Raw genomic sequence first — 21,809 nt, forward strand, 5'->3', positions numbered from 1 at the left:
GGAAATGCTTGCATATGGGTGATCAAGGTTAGACAAATGAGATATTTATTAATTTAGCATTTTGATCAAGTTTCTCATTTCAAATTGCCTTTGTTGTCAATAATTGTAGGCTTGGTGAAAGTTGGATTACTTTCATATCAAGAACTCATTAAAGTAAGGCGGATGAACAACCGCTTTGTTCACACTTCGGCAATTTATGGCCGTGAGATTCACGACCCACGACTTCACTAAAATTACTTTTTTGTGGATTTATTGTTTCACAATTGTAATAATTGGTAAGATTTTGCAAATTGCGATAATGTCTGTTGTTGTCTGTTGGCATTTCTGTGCATGTGCATCTTGTGATTAGTCACAATCTACATTCAAAGGAAAGTACTGGATAAACATACAGTTGAAAAAACAACGCAACTACGAGGAGTGTGTTTTACCATTCGATACGTACAGCCATGATAAGATGGTACCAGAATGAAAATGTGTCAGGATTTTCGAAAATTACCAGTCGTCGTATTGCGCTGCCTCCGTCGTGGGATTGAGGATTTCTGCAAGCCAAAGTTACTTTACTGTCACACGTGATGAAAGAGATTTCGAGGAAATTATGATTGTAAGATTTCTCGATTTGATAATCTTCACGCAATACCGAAGAAGAGAAAAAAAATCCACATTAATTATATGACAATAGATCATATGAAATTGAGCGTAACTCAGCAGGTGCATTTCAGTTTCGTTCATGCGATCAGTTCATGACTTTATAATTAAGATTTGTTTAGTCCTGCTGATTACAGGCACTGAAAAGTGAAAGTAAAGCAATGGCATTCACTCATTGATGTTCCTTTTAAAATGTTGCTTTTTGACTTGCACACTGGACCCATTTTGAGTTTTAACTTTTGTGTTGTGAGCTTTGATATTTTTTATCATTACTTTGTTGATAGTTTCACTGCCCTTTTTTCTTCATTTTATAGAAATATGAAAAGCATGAGTATTTTGCCTTTGATGGAGATGGAGACAATTGGTATAGTTGGTTTAGTCATATTAGAAAGATGTTCTGATACATTTTCAGGATCATTACAGATTAGTATCTACAGAGAGATGAATAGTTTTGTAGAGCAGTGCAAAACACCAGAATTGTGTAAAGGCCATTCAATACTGCACCAAAACAATATCAGTCTAGATGAGAACCACTGTAATTAGTGTAAACAGTTTTGTAAATGTAACTTGATAGTGGATTAAAGAAATATAATTTCTGTGCATGCACAAGCCAGGATCCTGTTGAAACCTTCTGCAAACTACATCAGGAGACTGAGGAGAATAATTGAATTATGAATCTTTATAATTGTGAAAAAAAAAGTTTTAAAACCTTACAGATACAGATACTACATAAGTAGTTTGAACCTTGAAGTAAAAGTCTAGCACAGGTCTGTTGACTGCTATAAATGATGCGCATACAAGACCTTGGATGGCCTCTCTGCAACGCCGCCGCCAAACAGCCAGACTGACCATGCTGTATAAAATCAGACATAATTATGTAAGCATGGATTTTCTGAAAGAAAAACCGGTACCACCACCACCACGACAGTGACACACTCACACTGAGCAGCTGGAGCAAATCTTCTGCAAAACTAGATATAGGCAGGCTGGTTTCCTCCCACGTACCATCCGGGATTGGAACACCTTGCCCCAGAGAGCTGTGGAGGCTAGCTTAGTCAACACCTTTATGTCGATGGTCTCCAGGATATAAATACCAGAATAACACCTTTTTTTTCCTTTTTTTAAAGAAACCTATGTAGACCTAAATGTATCTTCCACAGACCCCGCAGTGATAGAATAGTCAGGCATTGACTGTGATCACACAATGGAAGGAAGGAAGGAAGCATATGGATTTGGATGTGAAGATACTGGTTATATCATGTCTTGATATAGAAACTGACACATTTTTTGTGCATGTTATATTAATGTATAGATCTGTATACAGTATAGACTTAAGGACATGCTGGTGTACTGAAATGTGCTGATGATAACCTTAGTCTATACCTGCACTTAACATTGGTATCAGGACATAATTTTGCCATTTGTGCTATGTGCATTTGCTTTTAATAAATACATTTATTATTTTTGAAAAAGTGTAACCATGGCAAACAGTAAGCCTTGATTACAATTACTGATACATGTAATGCGTAAAATTTATGCCTTTAAAAAAAAAAAAAATTTAGCTTTAACTTGTTTAAGATGTGTTGTTGCATATTTCCAATAATATGTATAATTCTGTGTTCTGTTACAGATTATTCAGCAAGATGTAGCAGCAAAGATAGACTGATCTACCTACACCAGGTACTGTGTAAAGTTATCTGTAATATATTACCTCCGAATTGCTGGCACCAACAGCTAGTGTATGGCTAGGCAACAATCCTTGTCTGTTCCAAGTCGGGTGGGTGGCATTACAGCTGGTATTGGAAGGCCATGGATGGAACACAGATTGTGATAGACAGTTCAGAACCAGTCTCAGCAGCAAACTTAGACAGTATAGCACTTCTGACAGGTTTAAGTGGCAGCAGTGTAAGCTTGATTCCGTCTGCCAGTGAGCCCACACTTACCTTCAGCTTAACTTCTTTACCCTTGGCCCTGGCTGGTAACTTGAGCAGCATGGCCAAGGATCAGCGAGATCTGGCTGTGTCAGCTCCTGATTTCTCTCTGGCTGCTCAGAATGCCTTAGAAACATTAGTGCGCATCACTGATGGAAACTTTTCTGTGCAAGCTGCTGACCCACTGAAATCAGACGCACAGTCTAAACAGTCCTTTGAGGAAAAAGGTCTGTCCCCCTTAAATCTCCTGAATTCTTCAGCGTTTGTGGATACAGGACATTCCAGTCCAGCACCAGGGCTGCAGTTCAGAACACCAGGAAATGGTGGTGACACAATGCTGAGTGCCATAAACTATACTGACAATGAGATGCTGACTGATAGTGCCTTTGACATTAACAACAGTGCTCCACCTGGTCTAGGGCAACTTGATGACAACTTGTTTTCTGGCCTGGGCAATCCTCCATCAGCTCTTCAAGGACAGGGTAGCAACACATTTGATTTATTTGACAGCAGTGTTAATGACCCTTTGTCACCGTTTGGAGATGCAGGCCTGGCCATAGACACTCCTTCCCTGCCAACAATGGACAGTGAACGCAATGCTGGTAGGTGTTTGTGTCTTGTCACTGATGTGTGAATGTTGACCTGTGTAAATGCACGTTCTTCACCCATTGGTATTTGTAAGTTGCAGGTCCAAAGTTAATCATAATGTGTACTGTACCTGTGTGAACATTTTACCCTGCCTTTGAGGTAGCTGTAATCAATTTCCATGGTTGTGCATGCAGGGTATGTTTGTACTTCCATAATCTACCAAACACTGACATGGTTTTGTGGATCCTTAAATGTGCATATTTGATCTTCAGCATGTTTATTCAAATGAAGGGGACAAAGGCACCATGAAGTTGGCTCATCTGTTGACCTGAGAGGTTGGAAAAAATTCCACCATCGAGTGATGCTGGGATTCAAATCCAGGATGCTCAGATTGGAACTGATAAAAGTCTCTACTAAGTTAAACATTCAAACTGTTGCATCCATCAGTACATTCTAGTCAGTGCTTTCTTTAAGAAAGAATGATTTTGCTGAGTAGTTAGCAGATCTGTAGGGAATGATTAAATATGGTTTTATCATTTGTACGGTGATAGAATTGATAAATTAAAAGTTACTAGAACCTTTCACATGCGTAGTCAAGCAGACATTCATGGAATGAGTCACACTGGAAGTCAGAAATGCATTGTTGTTTCTTTCATGTTTAACATGTTAATTTTTTTATCTGTGCTTCAGATCTCAGGAAACTAGTGTCTGGAAGGATCCAGTTTCAAAATTTGGCACCAGTAGGTAGAAATGGAGAAGAGCACAATTGTTTGATAGTTCCTAATTTCTAGGTATGTGACTGTATCAGTGCTGAGTGCTCATCACCTGTTTTAAAGCGATCCACATGATGGGTTAGCTGCATTCAAATTTGGTACACTCACAGTCACAACATATGTTAATTGTTTTATAGGTTTAGTGAAACTTTCAAACAAAACACTAGAAATGACAGTTTAACCCTATACTAGTGACCAGCATTGTTGTATCATACAAACATGAATAGAAAATGAAAATGACCCTTATGAATATGATTCCTTCTTGCTTGAGCAAAGTCAAAACTGCAAGCATCTGCATGTTGAGTACCACCAGTCACAGGTGAATTCCAAGACATGGCAAATAAAACTAAAAGCCAATTACAACACACAAAGTTGGCATGTAACGTAAGAGAAGGCTTGCAAAGTTAAAGGCCGAGGTTGATGAGGCCTGTAAACACCTTGCTCCAACTTCAAGGTCTGCCATTTTTTGATGGAAAAAGAAAACCAATATCAGATCAGCCTGAAAAATGAAGAAAGACTGTAAAGTGCACCACCAAAATTCTGTATAAATTTGTTACATTTAGAAGATGAGTAGTGCCCCATCTGAGGCATTATCTGTTTGTACTTCGTGTACTTTTTCATTTTCTGATGAGTGAATTTTTGTATTTGATGATTTTACCAGACTTTTCATTGCATAGTTGGAACTAAAGATTTTAAAGCAGCTTACAACTAAAGAAATGTTAATTATTTCATTTCATTGACACTAATGACAGGGTTCAACAAAGAAAACAGTGAAATGATCTGACAGATAACTACAAAGAAAACACTTTAAACAATGATATCAGTTATTTGGGTTTATAACTGAGCTGAACAAAGAAAGCAGTGAATTAAATTCACCAGGCTTAACAAAAACACTGACGGGAGGTTTCACAGTCTTTGATCAGCCAACTTCCACTTCCAGATGAAAAATTGAAAATGGAGCTTGGCGCCCAATTTTTTTCCGAGTTTGCTGTTGAAAATGTCTCCATGCTAGAAAACCAGTGGAAAAGGATAGTGGATGTTTGCTTTAGCTGACACCCACCTCAGTTCAACCACCCAGTAAATTTTGGATAGATGATAACTTAATAGTCAGTAGATGCTAAATATTTCTCTTCAGTGTGATGTCCAGTACACAATACAAACATGCTAGATGCTAAATATTTCTCTTCAGTGTGATGTCCAGTACACAATACAAACGTTAAATATATATGGTTTTAGATATAATCATAAAATTAAAAATTCAAATTAGAACAGTTGGTGCGGTAAGTATTTCGCTTAGAATAAGCAAGACTAAAAAAAAGAAAAAAAGGTACCATTCTTTCTGCTTATGCCCTTCCACAAAGGACTTTGCCCAAATACTCGCACATAAAAAATTATGGAAAACAGCAATGTAAGAACATAGTATGGCAACTGCAACAGATGTGGCATCATACTGTGTGTTGTGAATGACTTCAGAAACAGAAAGGCAAGGAGAAATTTATACAGAAATGTATGCAGAGCTGGAAAATAACAGCTCTTGGAAGATCAGGTCATTCAGAAGCATGCTTCTGAATCAGAAACTTTATTTCTTTTTGTATACTGTACAGACTGAATTCATGCTGAATGATACTTTAAGTGTTTATATTTGGCCTCTAAACATTAGCGGTACAGATCAGCACTAAGGTGGCTCATGTACCTGGCATGTTTATACTTTGTAGTTTGTATACATGTCTGTGTTTTTTCTTTCTTAGCAAGCCATAGATTAAAAAAAGAAAGAAAGAAAATCATACACAAGCATTCACTTTAACTGTCAGTCGCTATTCACTGTCAGAATCAAATTTGTGATGTGCTCTTGAATGACAGCCCATGTCAGAATTTTTGTATATATATATATATATATGTATATGTATCTCATACTTTTTTGGGGGGGTCACCCTTCCTGCTTGTTTCCAATTCTTTTTTTTTTAAGTACTCGGCATACTTCTCGGGATAGATTTCTTTCAGCAGCCTCCTGTATTGTATAATACTAGTAGTAGATGAGATAATGCCTTACTTGTCTGAAAGAAACAGTAAAATATTATTATACAGTTAGATGTTAATGAATATGAACATGTTTTTCCACCATGCTAGAAAAATGCAGTTAATGATTAACACTAATTAGATAGTACATCATAGAAATGCTGGTATTCTTTTCATGGAAATCAAAATCAGAATAGATCAAATGAATAAGGCACTTGAGTACAAAATCCATAAATACAGATGCCACCAGCTTTTCCTCATTCTGAATGATGAATGCAAATAAAGCTAAACATTTACACACAGTTCTACATTATTTTAAAATGTATACAAAGGCATTAATCTTGGAAATTAAGTGAATGATTGACCAACCAAACAGGCAAAAAGTAAAGTCAGTTAGGTATTATTTCACATTAGTTGAAGAAATACCCAAGTAAAATCTGAAATTCTGATTTAATTACACATACTTAATTGTGACCCACTAGTGCAGGAGTCTGATTCCCTAAGTTTGACAGAATGTAATTTTGAAAGACTGCACTTGTACTTGTAGATTTTGCACATTTTCAACAAATGTAAATGTTACAAAATTATAAAAAGACTATGAAAACTTACCAGCACTCACTTTTACGGTCATTTGTCTTTTGGTCATAGGCAACAGACACGAGAAAATGTGGGGAACACAGGCATTGACTTTCGGAAGCTACATCCACAGTGCTTGTTTTCATTAAGGGACAAAAAAAAAAAGAATACATGTGTGATCCATGTCCCAGATGGCAGTGGTGACTTGGAAAAAATTGATTTTTTTCTGTTCGCTTGACAAAAATGCAAAACATTTGCATTTTGAACAAATGCAAGGAAATAATCAAAACTACATTTGTGTCAATATATGGACGGAAGTATGTCACGGTGATTGAGCATGTTCATGATCGGATCAGTTTGCTTGAATTGATGATGGATAGACTAGGTTCAAATTTTGTGGCGATTGAAGGTTTTTATTGATTGAATTTGAAACCATTGTATAATACTAATAGTAAACTTTTGATGTACATAGCATTTAAAGGGAATGATATTGTGCCATCATTTTTTTCTTTTGTCTCTGCAAATTTGTGAGCAGGAAGAAAAAAGAAAGAAGTTGTGTCCTTGAAAGAAACATATGACTGCAAACACAAATGTATACATAATACACAGAATTTGGTCTGTTATCAGTACTTTCAACAAGTTAAACTCAGCTAAATTACCCTAGATAACAATCTCATACTGTCAGAAACATATATATCTTCTTACTTGATAAGACTTTAAAAAAATTTAAAAATATATAAAAATTTCAATTGATCTCCAGAAGAAATTGAGAATCTGACAGTAGATTTGTGGATAGACTGACATATGGAAACTTAAACACAAAAGGACTGACCAGCTGTTAAAAATAGTTAAACAAGATCATTGATTGGTTTCTAATTAAATAAAAAAAGAAAAAGAAAAAACAACAGCACAGTTTCAACGATATCAACACAGTTCTGTTTCCACCAAAAGATAAGCTTGGTCTGTTGTCATTACAGTTGACAGCAATATCAGTTAAGCTTTTTGACCCAACATGAAAGTCTCACTATAAACAATAGGATACTGGATAGGTAGAAGTATGCTGTGAAATCAGTAAGCTGAGCTTCTTCAACTGAAAAAGTCACTTGCTATATTGACACTGACAGAGTTGACTACTACAACTTTGGTCTGTCTGAGCAATATCTGAACTGCTCAAGTTTAATGCTTGCAGTTTTCACACTGATGAGTCAAATAATGCAAAACCGATCCCCAGACTGTTGAGACCACTGAGCACAGTGAGTTGAAACTGGTCAAAATATATGGGGTCTCCACTTTTCTGTTGCACAGAGTCAGCGACTCGCATACTTTTGGGTAATAAATTATATCATTTTAAAGAGGAAAGAATAAATTCCTCATGGATTTCCAAAAAAGATACATTTTGAATGAAAACGGGAGTAGAGCATCAAAAAACAAGATAAGTTTTAATTAATATTATTGTATAATTTAGATTATTTGAGTTGATTCATCCATCATACTGGTAAGTTGAGAGAAGGAAATCCTGCAGCATATTTTTGTCACCAGCCCTCAGCCAGACTTGACGCAGCCATTGGAAAAAGTAAACCAAGCAGCTGTTTCAACAGCAAAGTTTGCCGAACATTTGGGCGTTAAGAATCACTTCTTTCACTCACACATGTAATAGAGACATACTCAGACAGTCCAAGGAAAGTAGAAATGTTGTTTTATATTATAATTATATTTATAATATTATATTTCTAATTATGATTATAATCTGATGTTTCAACTTGATGCATACAGTATTGCACTTGCTGAAGTGTTATGAAAAGTGAAATAGGAAAAACAGGAGGAGGGGGGGGAGGGGGCGGGGAGGGGAGGCACTAGCTGTAGTTTCCCAGTATTTCATAGTGGCCGGACCTACTGAAAATTATTGTTTTAAATGAAAAAGAAAAACCTGTTGTTTATTTTATTAGGCTGTATTCCCCACCTTGCATGTTTTTCACATACAGGTAGAGGTTGTGTCTGTATGTGTGTGTATGTGTGTAGTGTTGCTTGTGTCAGTGTATGTATGGATGCATGCATGTGTTGTGAGAGGATGGGTGTACAGTGCATACATGTATGAGTAGTAATAGTTAACTAAATGTAGTAGCAGCAGGAAATGTATGATTTATAACTTATTGTTTATTTATTGATTGTTTTTTTAAACTATAGTTCAGGATCAACAATATCTGAGGCTCTCAGTCTGAGATAATGAAAATGTATCAATGAAGCTCAGAAACTGTAAAGTAAAAACTAACCAACCATGCTGAATGCTTGAAGTCCAATGAGATGCATCATAATTTGGAAAAACAGGCTTCTACACAACACTGGAAAGGCTGCCAAAATGCTCTAAGATGGTGATAGCTGCTGAAAAGCTGCAAGGCTATTCAGGACACATTTGGATGTGACCGTGTTCAGTGGTGTGCAGCTGAATGGAAATTAGTACAGACGCGTCAAGGCAAATGAACTGTATTCATCATTCGTTGTGGATGGTGTGTTATTTCTTCATGATTATCATTTAATATTTAGAGGGATTGCACGCACTTCTTTGTGAGGGAGGTTTATACAATTATAGCACTTTGTCAGGTGGTTGGTTTGCCTCTGCTATGCATGCATTGTTTCCAAAACAGACAGGTCAAGCCTTTGACTCCTGTTAGGCACACTTATCAGTTCTGATGTTGTCAGCTTGGTTTGACACAAATTTATGGTTTCGGTACTTTGTTTAACTTAGTTGATGGTTCACAGTTACCAGAAATTTCTAAGCAGCTTGCTCAGTTGATGCTTTCATTTTCATTGAGGTAAACTCTCAGTCTCATTTACACAAAATGTATGTTGGACAAATTGTGTGTGTTAAAGGGTTTCATAAACACTAAAACAGTAGAACTATGACACAGTAATAACATTAAGAACAAGAGTTCTCTGAAGTTATGCATGTATGAACATTTGTCAGGAAACTGAAACTTAATTTTGTTGTTCATATCTTTATTTGGAAAGTGTGTTTGTAACATTCATCAGTTCTCACTCTGTATAGAGCTAAAAATGGTTTTTGTCACATTGGAGATGGGCAGACAAAAACAAAAAAAAGATGAGAAGGGGGGAAGGGATGGGGGGGGGGGGGGGGGGGAATCCAAGCATGTCAAGATAATACGCACACTGCATTTTTGTAATTACTCCTGTGTTGTCAAATAAACAGCACCAGTGGGGAAGGAACTCATTGAACAAATGTCAATGAGAATATCGACATTGATGTAGGTTTATGGCGCCACAGAGTTCCTTTGTGCTGTAACCGTAGAAATGCCAAACGATGTTTTGCTCAAGAGTAACTGACTTCCGTGAAAACATCTCACAAGATTGTCAGGCTTTAGAGTGTTTGGCAGTGTTTTCCCTGCCTGTTTCCTCATCGTCACAGAAAATCAATACTGGTTTCAACACAAGCACATGCTTTAGTTTAATATTTATGGCAGCTGCTTCTGTTGGTGACACTTTCTGTATCATCAGTGCATGAAAGGAATTTAACTCCCACAGTAGTTAGACAAGTCAGTAGTAGTAATACATAACTAAAATATTTCTTTCTTCACATTGTTTTGCCATTGATTGATTACCTAAGATACAGCAGATGAGTAACCATACAACAAAATTCTCATTTGGTTGGACATGCTGTCAGTTGAGTTATCAAGAGAGCTTCTGTGCAATCTTTTATTTATTATTATTATTATTATTGTTATTATTATTATTATTAATGTATTATTATATTTGATAATTGTATAATGATATTAACTTAATTTTCCATTAATTTTGAAACTGGAATTAATTGAAACATGCTAATGCTTTCAGTAACTGGTTCAGTGGTTGCCAGTTAATATTGACAGGTGTGCTCATTACAGCAGAAGCAATTTCTGTTTTCAGCATTTAGCAGGCTGTTAGTTGAGTTGCCAAGGGAAATGACAGCAAGACTGAAAAAAAAGAAAGAAAAAAGTTTCTGTTAATTTTGAAACTTGAAACATGTTTTTGATAACTGGCAAACAGTTGTTTGATATTGACCGCTGCCTTTATTGTGGAGGAAGAAGATTACATTTTGATTTTCAGCATGGGTAGGTTGTCAAGGGAAATGACTGGGCCTTTTTTTCCCAATTTACTAATACACAGATATTATTTAAATAGTTTTCCATTTATTAATTTTCAAACTTTAAATATGTTTTGAATAACTGGATGTCGGTTGTTTGCTATTGACGGGTGTGTTTATTGCAGTGGAAGCAGATTGTAATTTCAACATTAATGTATGATCCTTTGAAATCGTAACATGAGATGTGAAAAAAAGGTAAAGAAAAAATAAGGCACAGTCATCCATAAACACACAAAATAAATTTACAGAATCACACACAAACGTTTATATTATTATATTTATAGCATTTTTGGTATGATGTTAACTGGATTACTGCAGGTTATAAATAGATCTACCAACAGAGGATCAGATCAAGTGAATCAATTTGACCTGTGAACTTTTGCTCCTGTACATCAGGATGAGAGGCACAAAGCTTCACTCAGTGGTGCTTAGCACCTCCCAATCCCATTAGTTCACACAAAGGTAAAATTGTTCAGAATAACAAAATAACTTCCTTCACTAACCATGGGGCTGCATTTTTAGTTTTGCAGCAAAGCAGCATCTGCAGTATCAGCAGCACAAGGAAACTGTAGTTACCTATCTGAGGATGGGTCATAAGTCTTTTGAGTGACACCGTTGCGTTTGAAAACTTTTTTTTTCATGATGATGAACCACATGAGTGTCACTGTTCTGAATCTTTCTGATATATATGTCTCTTGTTAAATTCACTTCCAAACTCATATGAAACTGTTTTGCACAGATTCAGTTGCGGAAGAAGCCAAGCCATCGAACAAAAGCAGCAGTACAGGGAGCAAGAAAAGTCCACATCAGCAGCAGCAGCAACAGCAACAACAATCTCCAGCTCAGGGTCAGAGTGGACTGGGATCACCAGGGAAATGCAGTGCTCCCTGTCCGATTTGTGGTAAACAGTTCAACAATGTCAGCGCTCTGGCCAAGCACCGCCTGACACACTCTGACGAAAGAAAGTATCTGTGCACTGTCTGCAATAAGGGGTTCAAGCGACAGGATCACCTGTAAGTATTCAGTATTTATCATTGTTTCAGTTGTCATTGATTCAGTTGCTGTTTGTGACTGTTGCACATACTGCCTGTGTATTAGGGGTGTGTGTGTGTGTGTGTGTGTGTGTGTGTGTGTGCGTGTGCGCGTGCGTGCATGCGTGCGTGCGTGCGTGCGCACATGCATACCTGTGTGTATGTGTGTGTGTGTCACTCTGTGTGTGTGTGTGTGTGTGTATAAAAGAAAGCAGTTTCTTTCTTAAGTACGTTATTGTAATTTTAGGGGGGAAATCCTGTTATGATTGTAATGTGTTTTTGACTTGTAAACTTGTGTTAACAGTTTATGTATTCATCCATTTATCTCTGTGTATGTGTGTGTGTATGTGCGTGCCTTTCTTAGCCACTGCAAGTGATATAATGAAACGTAGGAGTAGTAGGATCATAGGTATAAGACCTTTCTGGTTATTCCCATGTGCTTTTTATTGGCAACATAGATAAAAAGCTTTATAAGTTCTAACTCAAAGTTTCATCAGTCTAAGTGTTTAGTGATTTGCTATTGTGACAGCATGATCACTTTTTAAAATCAAGGTCAGGTTCACAATACAGCACGTTAATTGATTAAAGTTTGTAGACTTGTGCAAGAGAGAGATCTCGCATCAGGTCATCATCAAAGTTTATTTTTCTTTTAACACTGTTTAGTGATGGTGAGAGCAAACACTCTTTAGAAAGTCAAGGCTTCAAGCTCACAACATGACGTAACTGAAAAGAAAAAAATATAGAGCTTGTGAATCATCTCGCACTTCAGATGTATCATGTAATAATAGGTTACAGAGCTTTTTTTGTGTGCTTCAGCAATGGTCATCAGATGACTCATTTGGACAAGAAACCCTTTGGTTGCCCTCTTGAGAACTGTGACAAAGGCTACTGTGATGCACGCTCATTAAGACGCCATTTGGAAGCCCACCATCATCTCACCACTGAAGTTGCTCAGACCCATGTGTTGGCCAGCATGGCTGCTTCAGGCATCACACCCCCTGCTCAGCGGAATGGCAAGGGAAAGTCCTCAGAGGCAGCAGCTCTGGCCGCAGCAGCCAAAGCAGCCCAAGCAGCTGCTGCGGCTGAAGGAGGAATAACTCAGCGTATCATGAATTCTCCGTCTTACAGTGCCACCTCCACTCCTTCACCTAGTCAGGGATCGGGCAACAGCCAGAACCAGTTTTTTCACTTTGAAGTTGCGCCCAGCAAAGTTAGCACCACAGGGGCTAGCGTGGCCGTCAAGCTGGATGCAGATGCCGGTGAACTAGGACTGGGCAAACTGCAGGAGATGGCTCTGCAGCACAAAAATTTGCTGCACACCACTGCTGTGGCTACTGGGGAGCAAGGACAGCAGCCGCAGTTTCAGGTTTGTTCTTTTTGATTTTTTTATTAATCACTTTGAATTGTGGAACACCTACACTTCACAGTTGATTTGTTAGATTGACAAGTCAGATGATTGGTGGATGATACAATGTTTTTCATTTCATAATGCTCTGATCGATGTGTAGATCTGTACATTGCTGCCAGCATTTTTTCCTAATGTCTTTCACTGATTTTAAATTGCAGCACAGAGCATGAAAAGTAATATTTTCGAAAATATTTTCACTCAATGTTTCCACATATCTGGCATTGAGGAGGGTTAAGGGTCTTCAATGCATGTCATATGTGTGCAAATATTATGATACATTTGCTTTTTAATCTTTTGTGTTCACATTTTCTGATACACATGCTGTTGAATGAGGGATGATTACTTTTCTCTTGTATTAATTTATCAGTATAACTTTCCCTGTGGGTCTTTTTGCATATTCTGATACTGCAGTTTATATTATGTGTTACAGGTGCAGTTTCAGCTTCAACAGGCTCCAGGCGACATCCTTGCTGTGGTGCAAGCTCAGCAACTTCAACTCATTCAGCAGCAGCAGCAACAGCAACTATTACAAGCACAACAACAGAAACAACCAAATGTGTCACTTGGTACAGATTCCTCTGGTGTTAACAGCAAGAAGAAGGCAGCTACTGATGAAGAAACCAAAGCTAAAGTCCAGGAACTTTCTGCTCAGACTAGTGAGGGTGCTGGAATAGATGGCTGTATAGCGTTACAGAATGAAACTTCCTGGCAGGATCGGGCACAGGTATGGTTTCTTTCTTTAATATTTTCTTGAGACTTGAACATGTTTTTAAGTCTTGGCTTGAAGCACAATAAACTGAAAGTTAGGGCAGTACCCCCCCAGTGAGATTCTTGACCTCATAACAAACTTCAAGCAGACATGAAATTTATCTGTTGGTGCAAAATAGAATATCATTGTTTAAAAATGTATCAGGAAAATCCCTGCTATGGTCATGATGCCCATTGGGTGCTGTTTTGTATGTGCATGTTATCATATAACATTGTTCATGATGCCCATTCGGTGCTGTTTTGTATGTGCATGTTATCATGTAACGTAGTTCATGATGCCCATTGGGTGTAGTTTTGTATACATGTGCATGTTATCATATAACATAGTATGCTGCAGTGAAGAGATGTTCAGTGTTGAAAAAAACATAATTTCCATAGATATATGAAGTAATTGGCAGTTGATAGCAGTTCTTGCTTAATTACAGAGACAGGTTTTTAGCTTTCTTTGGAGTTTGTGTAGATGAATATGTTTGTATTTGCCCAGTGTGTGTGTGTGTGTGTATGAAAATCAGCAAGCACGCAGCGTGCTTGTGTTGCAAGTTCTCATTTTATTGTGCATTGATTACTGTATGTTAATCATAAAAAAACATTCATGTATTGACAGACATGGTTTTCAGTTGCGCGCATGTTTCTGTTCACAGGTGTACAACTTTGTGGGTACCCCTGGCTCCGGCGACCAGTCCCCAGCATCTCTGAGTGGAGAGCTGTCACCCAACATGGCCCCCCAGATCAGCCCCAGCCCCAGCCCCAGTGCTGTCACCCCAACCAGTCCTCTGCACAATGCTCAGCACAGGCTGCAGTGGCCGGCACCACACTCTCCACAGAAGAAGAAAGACAAAGACAAGTCAGTATCTTGTGACAATCGTATTTCAGAATTTAATGTTCTGTGTGAGTGAAATCCTTTCAAAGTATTTCCCATGGTACATTTAGATAAATGTTCATTACATGACAGAAGTTTTCTGCTTCTTGCAGATATATACAGCAGCGTAACTTAACATGCTAAGCAGAAGTTTCTGTTTTAACTAGAAATGCATAAATGACTGATATTAATCAGTATATCAGTATGAAATTTAAGATATAGTTTTGTGAAAAAGAAATCAGAATGTAATAGGAAAATGACAAAACATTTTTGCTTAGCAATTTTTAGTGGCGTTACCAAAAGTGCATCATCATTATAATTAGACTTTGTGGAAAGAAAACTGATTTAGTTTGGGGTTTTTTGTGTTTTTTTTAAGCCTGATTTGGTGCTGACAAAGCATTTCCAGAGAAAGTGAATGTGTTAAAGTTAAACATGAACAGGTAGGCATACACACATACATACAGACATTGTACATGCACAAAGACATGGCCACTGAAAGTTATTGATAGACCCACATTGTGTGTAAACACACATGAGCCACAACTCAACTGCTAACAAAACAGACTAACACCAAATCTTCATTTCCTGAGTTATCTTCAAGGCTGCAACCTGTCTTTGTTCTGATTATTATTGTTTTTGTTGTCTGTTAAAAAATCCAACAACATAATATAAAGTTCAAAGTAACAGTTGAGTTTCCAGCAGATGTGATATATATGAAACCGAGGCTTAGAAACACTGCACTTGCTCTCTGGATTGCTACCAGAAAGAATGAATGTATTCCAAGTCTGTTGTGTCTAACAAAATGCTTAAAGATCCAGTCTATTCCAGTGACAAGGGAGAAGGACCAGTGCAGTGCTCTGTGTGTGAACGGCGTTTCAAAACTCTCCCTGCTCTGAATGGCCACATGCGACTCCATGGAGGATATTTAAAAAAGGTATACACGTTTTCATGCAGTGGAAAATTTGATCGTGAGTGGCAGGTCATGATTTGTCATCATCTGTGATTTAGAAATGTGGACATAAATTCCATCCAGCAAATGGAAAGGGGGAGAGAAGTAGATGCTTCATGCTAAAACCAGAACGAATGTCAAGTGTGGATGTGAATTTTTCTAGTCATCAGACTGAAGCTGAGTGGAAGGATGTGACTGATACTGATTGGAAGTATGTGAGTAGTTTCTCAAAAGGAATCAAGTGTGGTTATGAGTTGGCAAATGTTGGATGAGTGATGATCAAGTGCTATCATGAGCGTTGTCAAGTGAGTGAGCCAGCACTGATCAGTAGTAACTAGTTTAACTGGTTTTCAGACACACAAAAGGCTTGTGCATCTGGTAGCCATGTGGTATAAATTCGGAAAAATGTATTATATAGGCTTTGTGGAAGAGTTTATTTTTTATTTATATGCTATTTAGAATTTAATAATTTTTTTTTTAGTTATTTGCTCATCTCTTATTTCTGAAGTATTTGATTGGTGTTTAAGGCCTGATCAACATACTGGGTCTGTGTGAAGGTCAGACATCAGCTAATTGACCCCCTTCCTCTCCATCCCCTACCCCACCTTCCTGTTCTTTTTTTTTCCCCAAGCAGTAAGGTGTATTGATCAGTCAACACATTTTGATAGCTCCTCGAAATAGACAAGAAATGTCCACTGTGCAGGATGGTGAAGGGAAACGTTCAGGCAGCAAGAAGTCAGCATCTACCTCTTCTTCCTCATCCACCACCTCGTCACCCTCCACTCCCACAGACATGGGTCCCCCACCTCCTCCTCCAAGGCCAGCGACCCATCCGTCTCATGCCCCTGCCCAGCACTCCCCTCTGCCAGCCTGTTCCCCACAAGCCCAGCAGCCACAGTCCCCGTCAGTCCAGGTCCACGCCAGCGGGGCGGCTTCCGGCACCACCCCACTGGCCTCTCCTCAGCCTGTAGCCACCACCACTGCCGTGGGAGATCTGACCACAGGTTTGCCCACTTTCTACCTGGCGGACGCCCAGACACTTCAACAGGTGGGAATCAGCCAGGTCTCTGCAGATGTCCTTCAGCAACAGATTTTGCAACGCCAGCTGCAGGTAGTGTGTTCACCTGGCTGTACCTTCTCTTCTGATCATCTTGGTGTCAAGAGGAACAAAACTTAAAGCAAAAAAAAAAAAAAAAAAAAAAAAAAAAGAAAGAAAGAAAGAAAAAGAACAGCAACAAAAATAGATACATTTTTTTTTTGCAGCTTCAGGAATTTGTCCACCAGCAAACATTAATATATTTATAAACATTGATGACATAGATAAGTTTCTTTTGATTTTTTTTTTTTTTGATAAGGGTGAGCATTTTTGCTCCCATTCATGATAGTATTACAAGCTTTATTGCTGTTTTGAATGCAGAAGGATTGCTTGATGAAATATTTTGAATTATTTTGTATTTTTGTATTATTTCTTTTTATTACAACAGATTTCTCTGTGTGAAATTCGGGCTGCTCTCCCAAGGGAGAGCGTGTCGCTACACTACAGCGCCACCCATTTCTTTTTGGTATTTTTCCTGCGTGCAGTTTTATTTGTTTTTCCTATCGAAGTGGATTTTTCTACTGAATTTTGCCAGGAACAACCCTTTTGTTGCCATGGGATCTTTTACATGCGCTAGCATGCTGCACACGGGACCTCGGTTTATCGTCTCGTCGGAATGACTAGCGTCCAGACCGCCACTCAAGGTCTAGTGGAGGGGGAGAAAATATCGGCAGCTGAGCTGTGATTCAAACCAGCGCGCTCAGATTCTCTTGCTGACGAACATAATTTGCTTTGTGTGTCAAAGTTGATACAAAATTTTATTGTTTGTCAACAATATTTCTTGTTTTTATTTGTTTCTGTAACATTTTTATAAATGTCAACATGATTTATGCATTTGTTTAATACATGATCTTCCAGCAAATGGCAGCTCAGCTGAAGGAAGAGCAGGACATCCGGTCTTTGGAAGAGCAGCTGAAACAGAATATTCATGAACAGCAGCTGAGTTCTCTCACTCCTCAGCTTAACCCCACACCCCCCCAGGTGCAGGCAAATCCCATCTCCGTCTCTCAAGTCAACGATGCACTGTCAGATGTCACAGAAGTCTTGTCTCCACTCCGGGCGGCTTCACCCCAGACTCAGCATGCTGAGCAGATAAAGAAATTGGTGGATAGTTTTCAGCAGGTATGGATCACAATCATGTATAGAGCAAGTACCAGGATCATATTGAAAATGAGTGTGTGTGTGTACAAGATGAGAAATGCATGAGTGTGTGTGTTTTTGTATTGGAGTGCTTGTAAGATGTGTGTATTTATTTTTCTGCACCCTTTGTTAATGTGTGTGTGTGTTAACAGCTGTCTGATAATATTCCTTTTCATTATTGTGAATTTGTTATACTAGTGAATCTTGTTAAGCTGTAAACCATTGGTTAAAATTATTATAAGCTTAGGATGAAGAGCAGAACTGGTTGTTTTCTTCTTTTTTTTCCTTCTTTTTACCCCATCTCATCAGTACTTTTGATGTCTATTTCTGCCAACAGGTGGAGGAGTTGCACCGCCAGCAGCAACAGCAGCAGCAGCAGATGCTGTTGCAACTGCCCCAGCTAACAGCAGAGCAGATTGAACAGTTGCAGCAGCAGCACAGTCAGCTAGGCCTGCCCCCACTTCAGCCTGTGCAGCTTCAGCAGCTCTTGCAAGACCAGCTACAGCAACAGCAACAGCAGCTTCTCCAGCAGCAGCAGCAGCCTCTGGATAGTCTGCAGTTAGGACAGGGACAGTTGTTACAGCCACAGGTCAACAATGGAGACAACACACAGCAAAGTAATACAGTTAATCTTAGCTCTGTTTTGGTTTCCACAGCCCCTTCTGCTAACCATGTGTCATCTGTCAGTCTTATGACACCAGGTTTGCCGGGAGGAGTGCTGTCAAATGGTCAGCAATTGCAGTTAGGACCGGGATCTCTTGTTAGCATACCCTCAACAACAACATCTGCTGTCCAAAGCTCCACCACACTGCAGACCATGGCACCATTGATGACTAACCCCCAACAGGTCACCAATGTAGAAAATGCAGCACCCACAATACCATTGACTGTCAGCCCTAATGAACAGTTCGTAGGCCTAACCCAACCACAGATAGTGGTGTCTGCACCCATGTCCATGACTGAATCTGTAGTTCATCAGCAGCTGGGAGTGCCAACAATCCAGACCGTGTCCTTAGGGGAGTCTGTGGACATACAGGACCCAGCCATGTCTCAGCTGATACGACACATGACTGATCTGGAAGGGGGTATGGGATCAGAGCTTCTCCACTTGTCTAATCCTCAGGGGGGAGCCATTGGAGATGTGCTTTCAGGTGGAGCTTTTGGGCAGCAAGTGTCAGCAGCTGAGAAGCTGCCAGGGTTCCAGTCTTTCCAGTCTCTTATCTCAACAGACAGTGGTCTGAGTCAGCCCTCTTCTACCCATGTTGCTTTAGATAGTATAAAACAAGATGTGATGCTTTCATCAGCCATTCAGGCCACCCCACTTTCTCGTAACATAGGAGAGCAATCTTCTGACAGACTTCTTAGTGGCCTCGATGAAATTTCTCATTCATCTGCGATTAAAACTTCCCACTCAGAAATCAAGCGCAGGCTATCAGCAGATTTAGAGAGCAGCCGTAAACCTCCATCGTCATCATCCAGCCTTACTATTACTTCATTGCTCAATAAGGGACCGGCATTTGGAGGACATTTCTTTAAAAAGACAGATGGTGGGAACAGTACTATAATCTCACCTCCCGCTGGACGTGTACGTGTTCGGAGTAAATCTGGAGACATCCACAAACTCATGCGGTCTAAAAGTGTGGACAACTCTTTCCTCAGACAGCGCAGCAATACAGAAGAGTCTGTATATCGACCGCGCAAACGGAGTGGTTACGAAACCTTCATCGGTCGTTCAAAGAGTCATGGTGAGGATTACCTCTCTCAGTCAGATGGGGCAGGTGTGTTTCGCAACCCCAGTTCTTTACCTGGTCCTTTGAAAATTAAGAGAAAACATCGACCATCTCCTCTATTCATTCCGCCCACTCTTAGCAGTTTCCAGAGCCGTCTTCGGTCTCCGAGGGTATGGGACGCGGGAGAGGGGAAAGGAAAGGGCCACACCCCTCCTCCCTACACTCCACCTCCAATGCTGAGCCCTATCCGAAGTGGTTCAGGCCTCTTCTGGAGCATGCATGGTGCCAGGCCTCTTACACCTCAGTCTGCTCCAGTGTCGGCTCGTCTGTCACTGAGTCGCAGGGGTGAGTCAAGTTTTGACTGAATGAACACTGCGTGAAGGATGCGTGAAGATGTGACAGTTTGAATGCACTCTGCTGTTACTGAAGTTACTTCTTCTTCTTCGGTTGTGGGCTGCAATTACCAGGTTCACTTGTGTATACACGAGTGGGCTTTTACATGTATGACCGTTTTACCCTGCCATGTAGGCAGCCATACTATTTTCGGAGGTGTGCATGTTGGGTATGTTCTTGTTTCCATAACCCATCGAATGCTGACTTGGTTTACGGGACCTTTAATGTGCATATTTGATCTTCTGCTTGCATATACACACGAAGGGGGTTCAGGCACAAGCAGGTCTACACATATGTTGACCTGGGAGATTGGAAAAACCCACCAGGTGCCGTTGCCAAGATTCGAACCCTGGACCCTCAGATTTAAAGTCCAACGCTTTAACCACTCAGCTATTGCGCCCTTCACTGAAGTTATAATAAGACATTATTTTTAAAGAAAAGAAAAGAAGGATGATAGCTTATTTTAGTCATTCATGTGAGACAATAGCTTATTTTAGTCATTCGTGTGAGACAGTCAGCTGATGTTCTGTGTGCATCATCCACTAAGTGCATGTAAAAGAACCCATGGCAACAAAAGGAGTGCATGAAAAGAACCCATTGCAACAGAAAGGTTGTCTGTGGCAAATTCTTGAGAAAAATCCTCTTTGGTGATAAAACAAATACATTCGCAGACAGAAAAAAAGAAAGGAAAAAGGATGGCACTACATAATGGCGATGTGCTCTCCCCATGGAGAGCAGCCTGAATTTCACACAGATATGTCCGTTGTGACAAAATATTTATGCAAAGCAATACAATGCAATGCACCAATGCAAAACAAGATAAGACAGTACAATACAATACAATGTTGTGGTTATTTTCCACGAAAATTGACAAGTTCAGGCTCTTCTATTTCATGACCGTCAAGTGCAAGATGAATACCCAGTGGGATTAGAACTTTGCATGAGATCATACATGGTCATGATGCAGCGTGCACTAATACATGTGAGAGAGGCTGGAAAGGACAACGGAGAATGTTGACAAAGCATAGACGTTGTAGGAGAAATTTTCTTGGATAAGACGTCCAGTGAAGTTTTGACATTATCAGTGACGCTAAACTGTATGATTTGCTTTGGACACATGTCAGACTAGCTGGTGTTTGACAGTAAACATGATTTAGTAACAGAGAATGTTTTGGCATGAATGAGGCATCAGATGGATATTGTTACTTGAATTGTGGTATTCTTAACGATAAAAATAATAAATAGGATGGGTTGCTGGATTTGGCTTCATCTTCATTGCATAATTATAGAGAAAATTTGTATATAAAAAAGAAAACAATCATGAGATTTGGTGATGCAGCAGAAAGCTAAGAATAGGCATTACTTTATTTTACTGTATTCAAATGAATCAGTTTTATTGGTGAGACAGAAGGTGCCAAAATGATCTGTACAAAATTATGTGCTCAGTATATTTATTTGCTGAAGGGATGCTTGCTTTGATTTGATTTTGATCCTGTACATATACTTGAGTGGGGTAGTAGTCCACACAGGACACTAATCAGACCTAGTTTTAGCAGAAAAAATCTTTTTCTTCAGACAATGACTTCATTCCTTCTGCATGTTCTCAGGAAGCATGGCAGCAGATTTCATTGCAGAAGCTGGTGCCAAAGAAGGCGATGAAGAGTCTCCACCTCCTGAAACTGACGTCACACCGTAAGTGGAACATGCTGTTACTGTCTTAGAGACACGTTCGATTGACAGTGTTGGCATGTTAACATTGGCCATGATGTAT

At 39.3% G+C, this 21,809-nt stretch overlaps 1 protein-coding gene across 6 annotated transcripts in view; it reads left to right on the plus strand.

Moving 5' to 3' along the window:
- Positions 1-8: 8 nt before the first annotated feature.
- The window catches only part of LOC143281005 (uncharacterized), a 52,816-nt gene continuing 31,015 nt past the window's right edge, over positions 9-21,809 (plus strand). Inside the window, exons 1-12 of one of the 6 annotated variants that reach the window (XM_076585881.1) lie at positions 156-275; positions 2,276-2,325; positions 2,837-3,178; positions 11,404-11,677; positions 12,512-13,061; positions 13,534-13,827; positions 14,513-14,715; positions 15,559-15,664; positions 16,383-16,790; positions 17,634-17,897; positions 18,253-19,990; positions 21,646-21,730. In XM_076585881.1, the coding sequence (XP_076441996.1) occupies positions 2,911-3,178; positions 11,404-11,677; positions 12,512-13,061; positions 13,534-13,827; positions 14,513-14,715; positions 15,559-15,664; positions 16,383-16,790; positions 17,634-17,897; positions 18,253-19,990; positions 21,646-21,730 (4,190 nt within the window). In that variant the 5' untranslated portion in view covers positions 156-275; positions 2,276-2,325; positions 2,837-2,910. Of the gene's footprint in view, positions 28-154; positions 276-478; positions 602-2,275; positions 3,179-11,403; positions 11,678-12,511; positions 13,062-13,533; positions 13,828-14,512; positions 14,716-15,558; positions 15,665-16,382; positions 16,791-17,633; positions 17,898-18,252; positions 19,991-21,645; positions 21,731-21,809 lie in introns of those variants that run through there. The other 5 variants (XM_076585882.1, XM_076585883.1, XM_076585880.1 and 2 more) reach the window with 5 other exon arrangements.

This window comes from Babylonia areolata, chromosome 4, assembly GCF_041734735.1.
Source record: "Babylonia areolata isolate BAREFJ2019XMU chromosome 4, ASM4173473v1, whole genome shotgun sequence".
In the NCBI taxonomy this organism is placed as follows: Eukaryota; Metazoa; Mollusca; class Gastropoda; order Neogastropoda; family Buccinidae; genus Babylonia; species Babylonia areolata.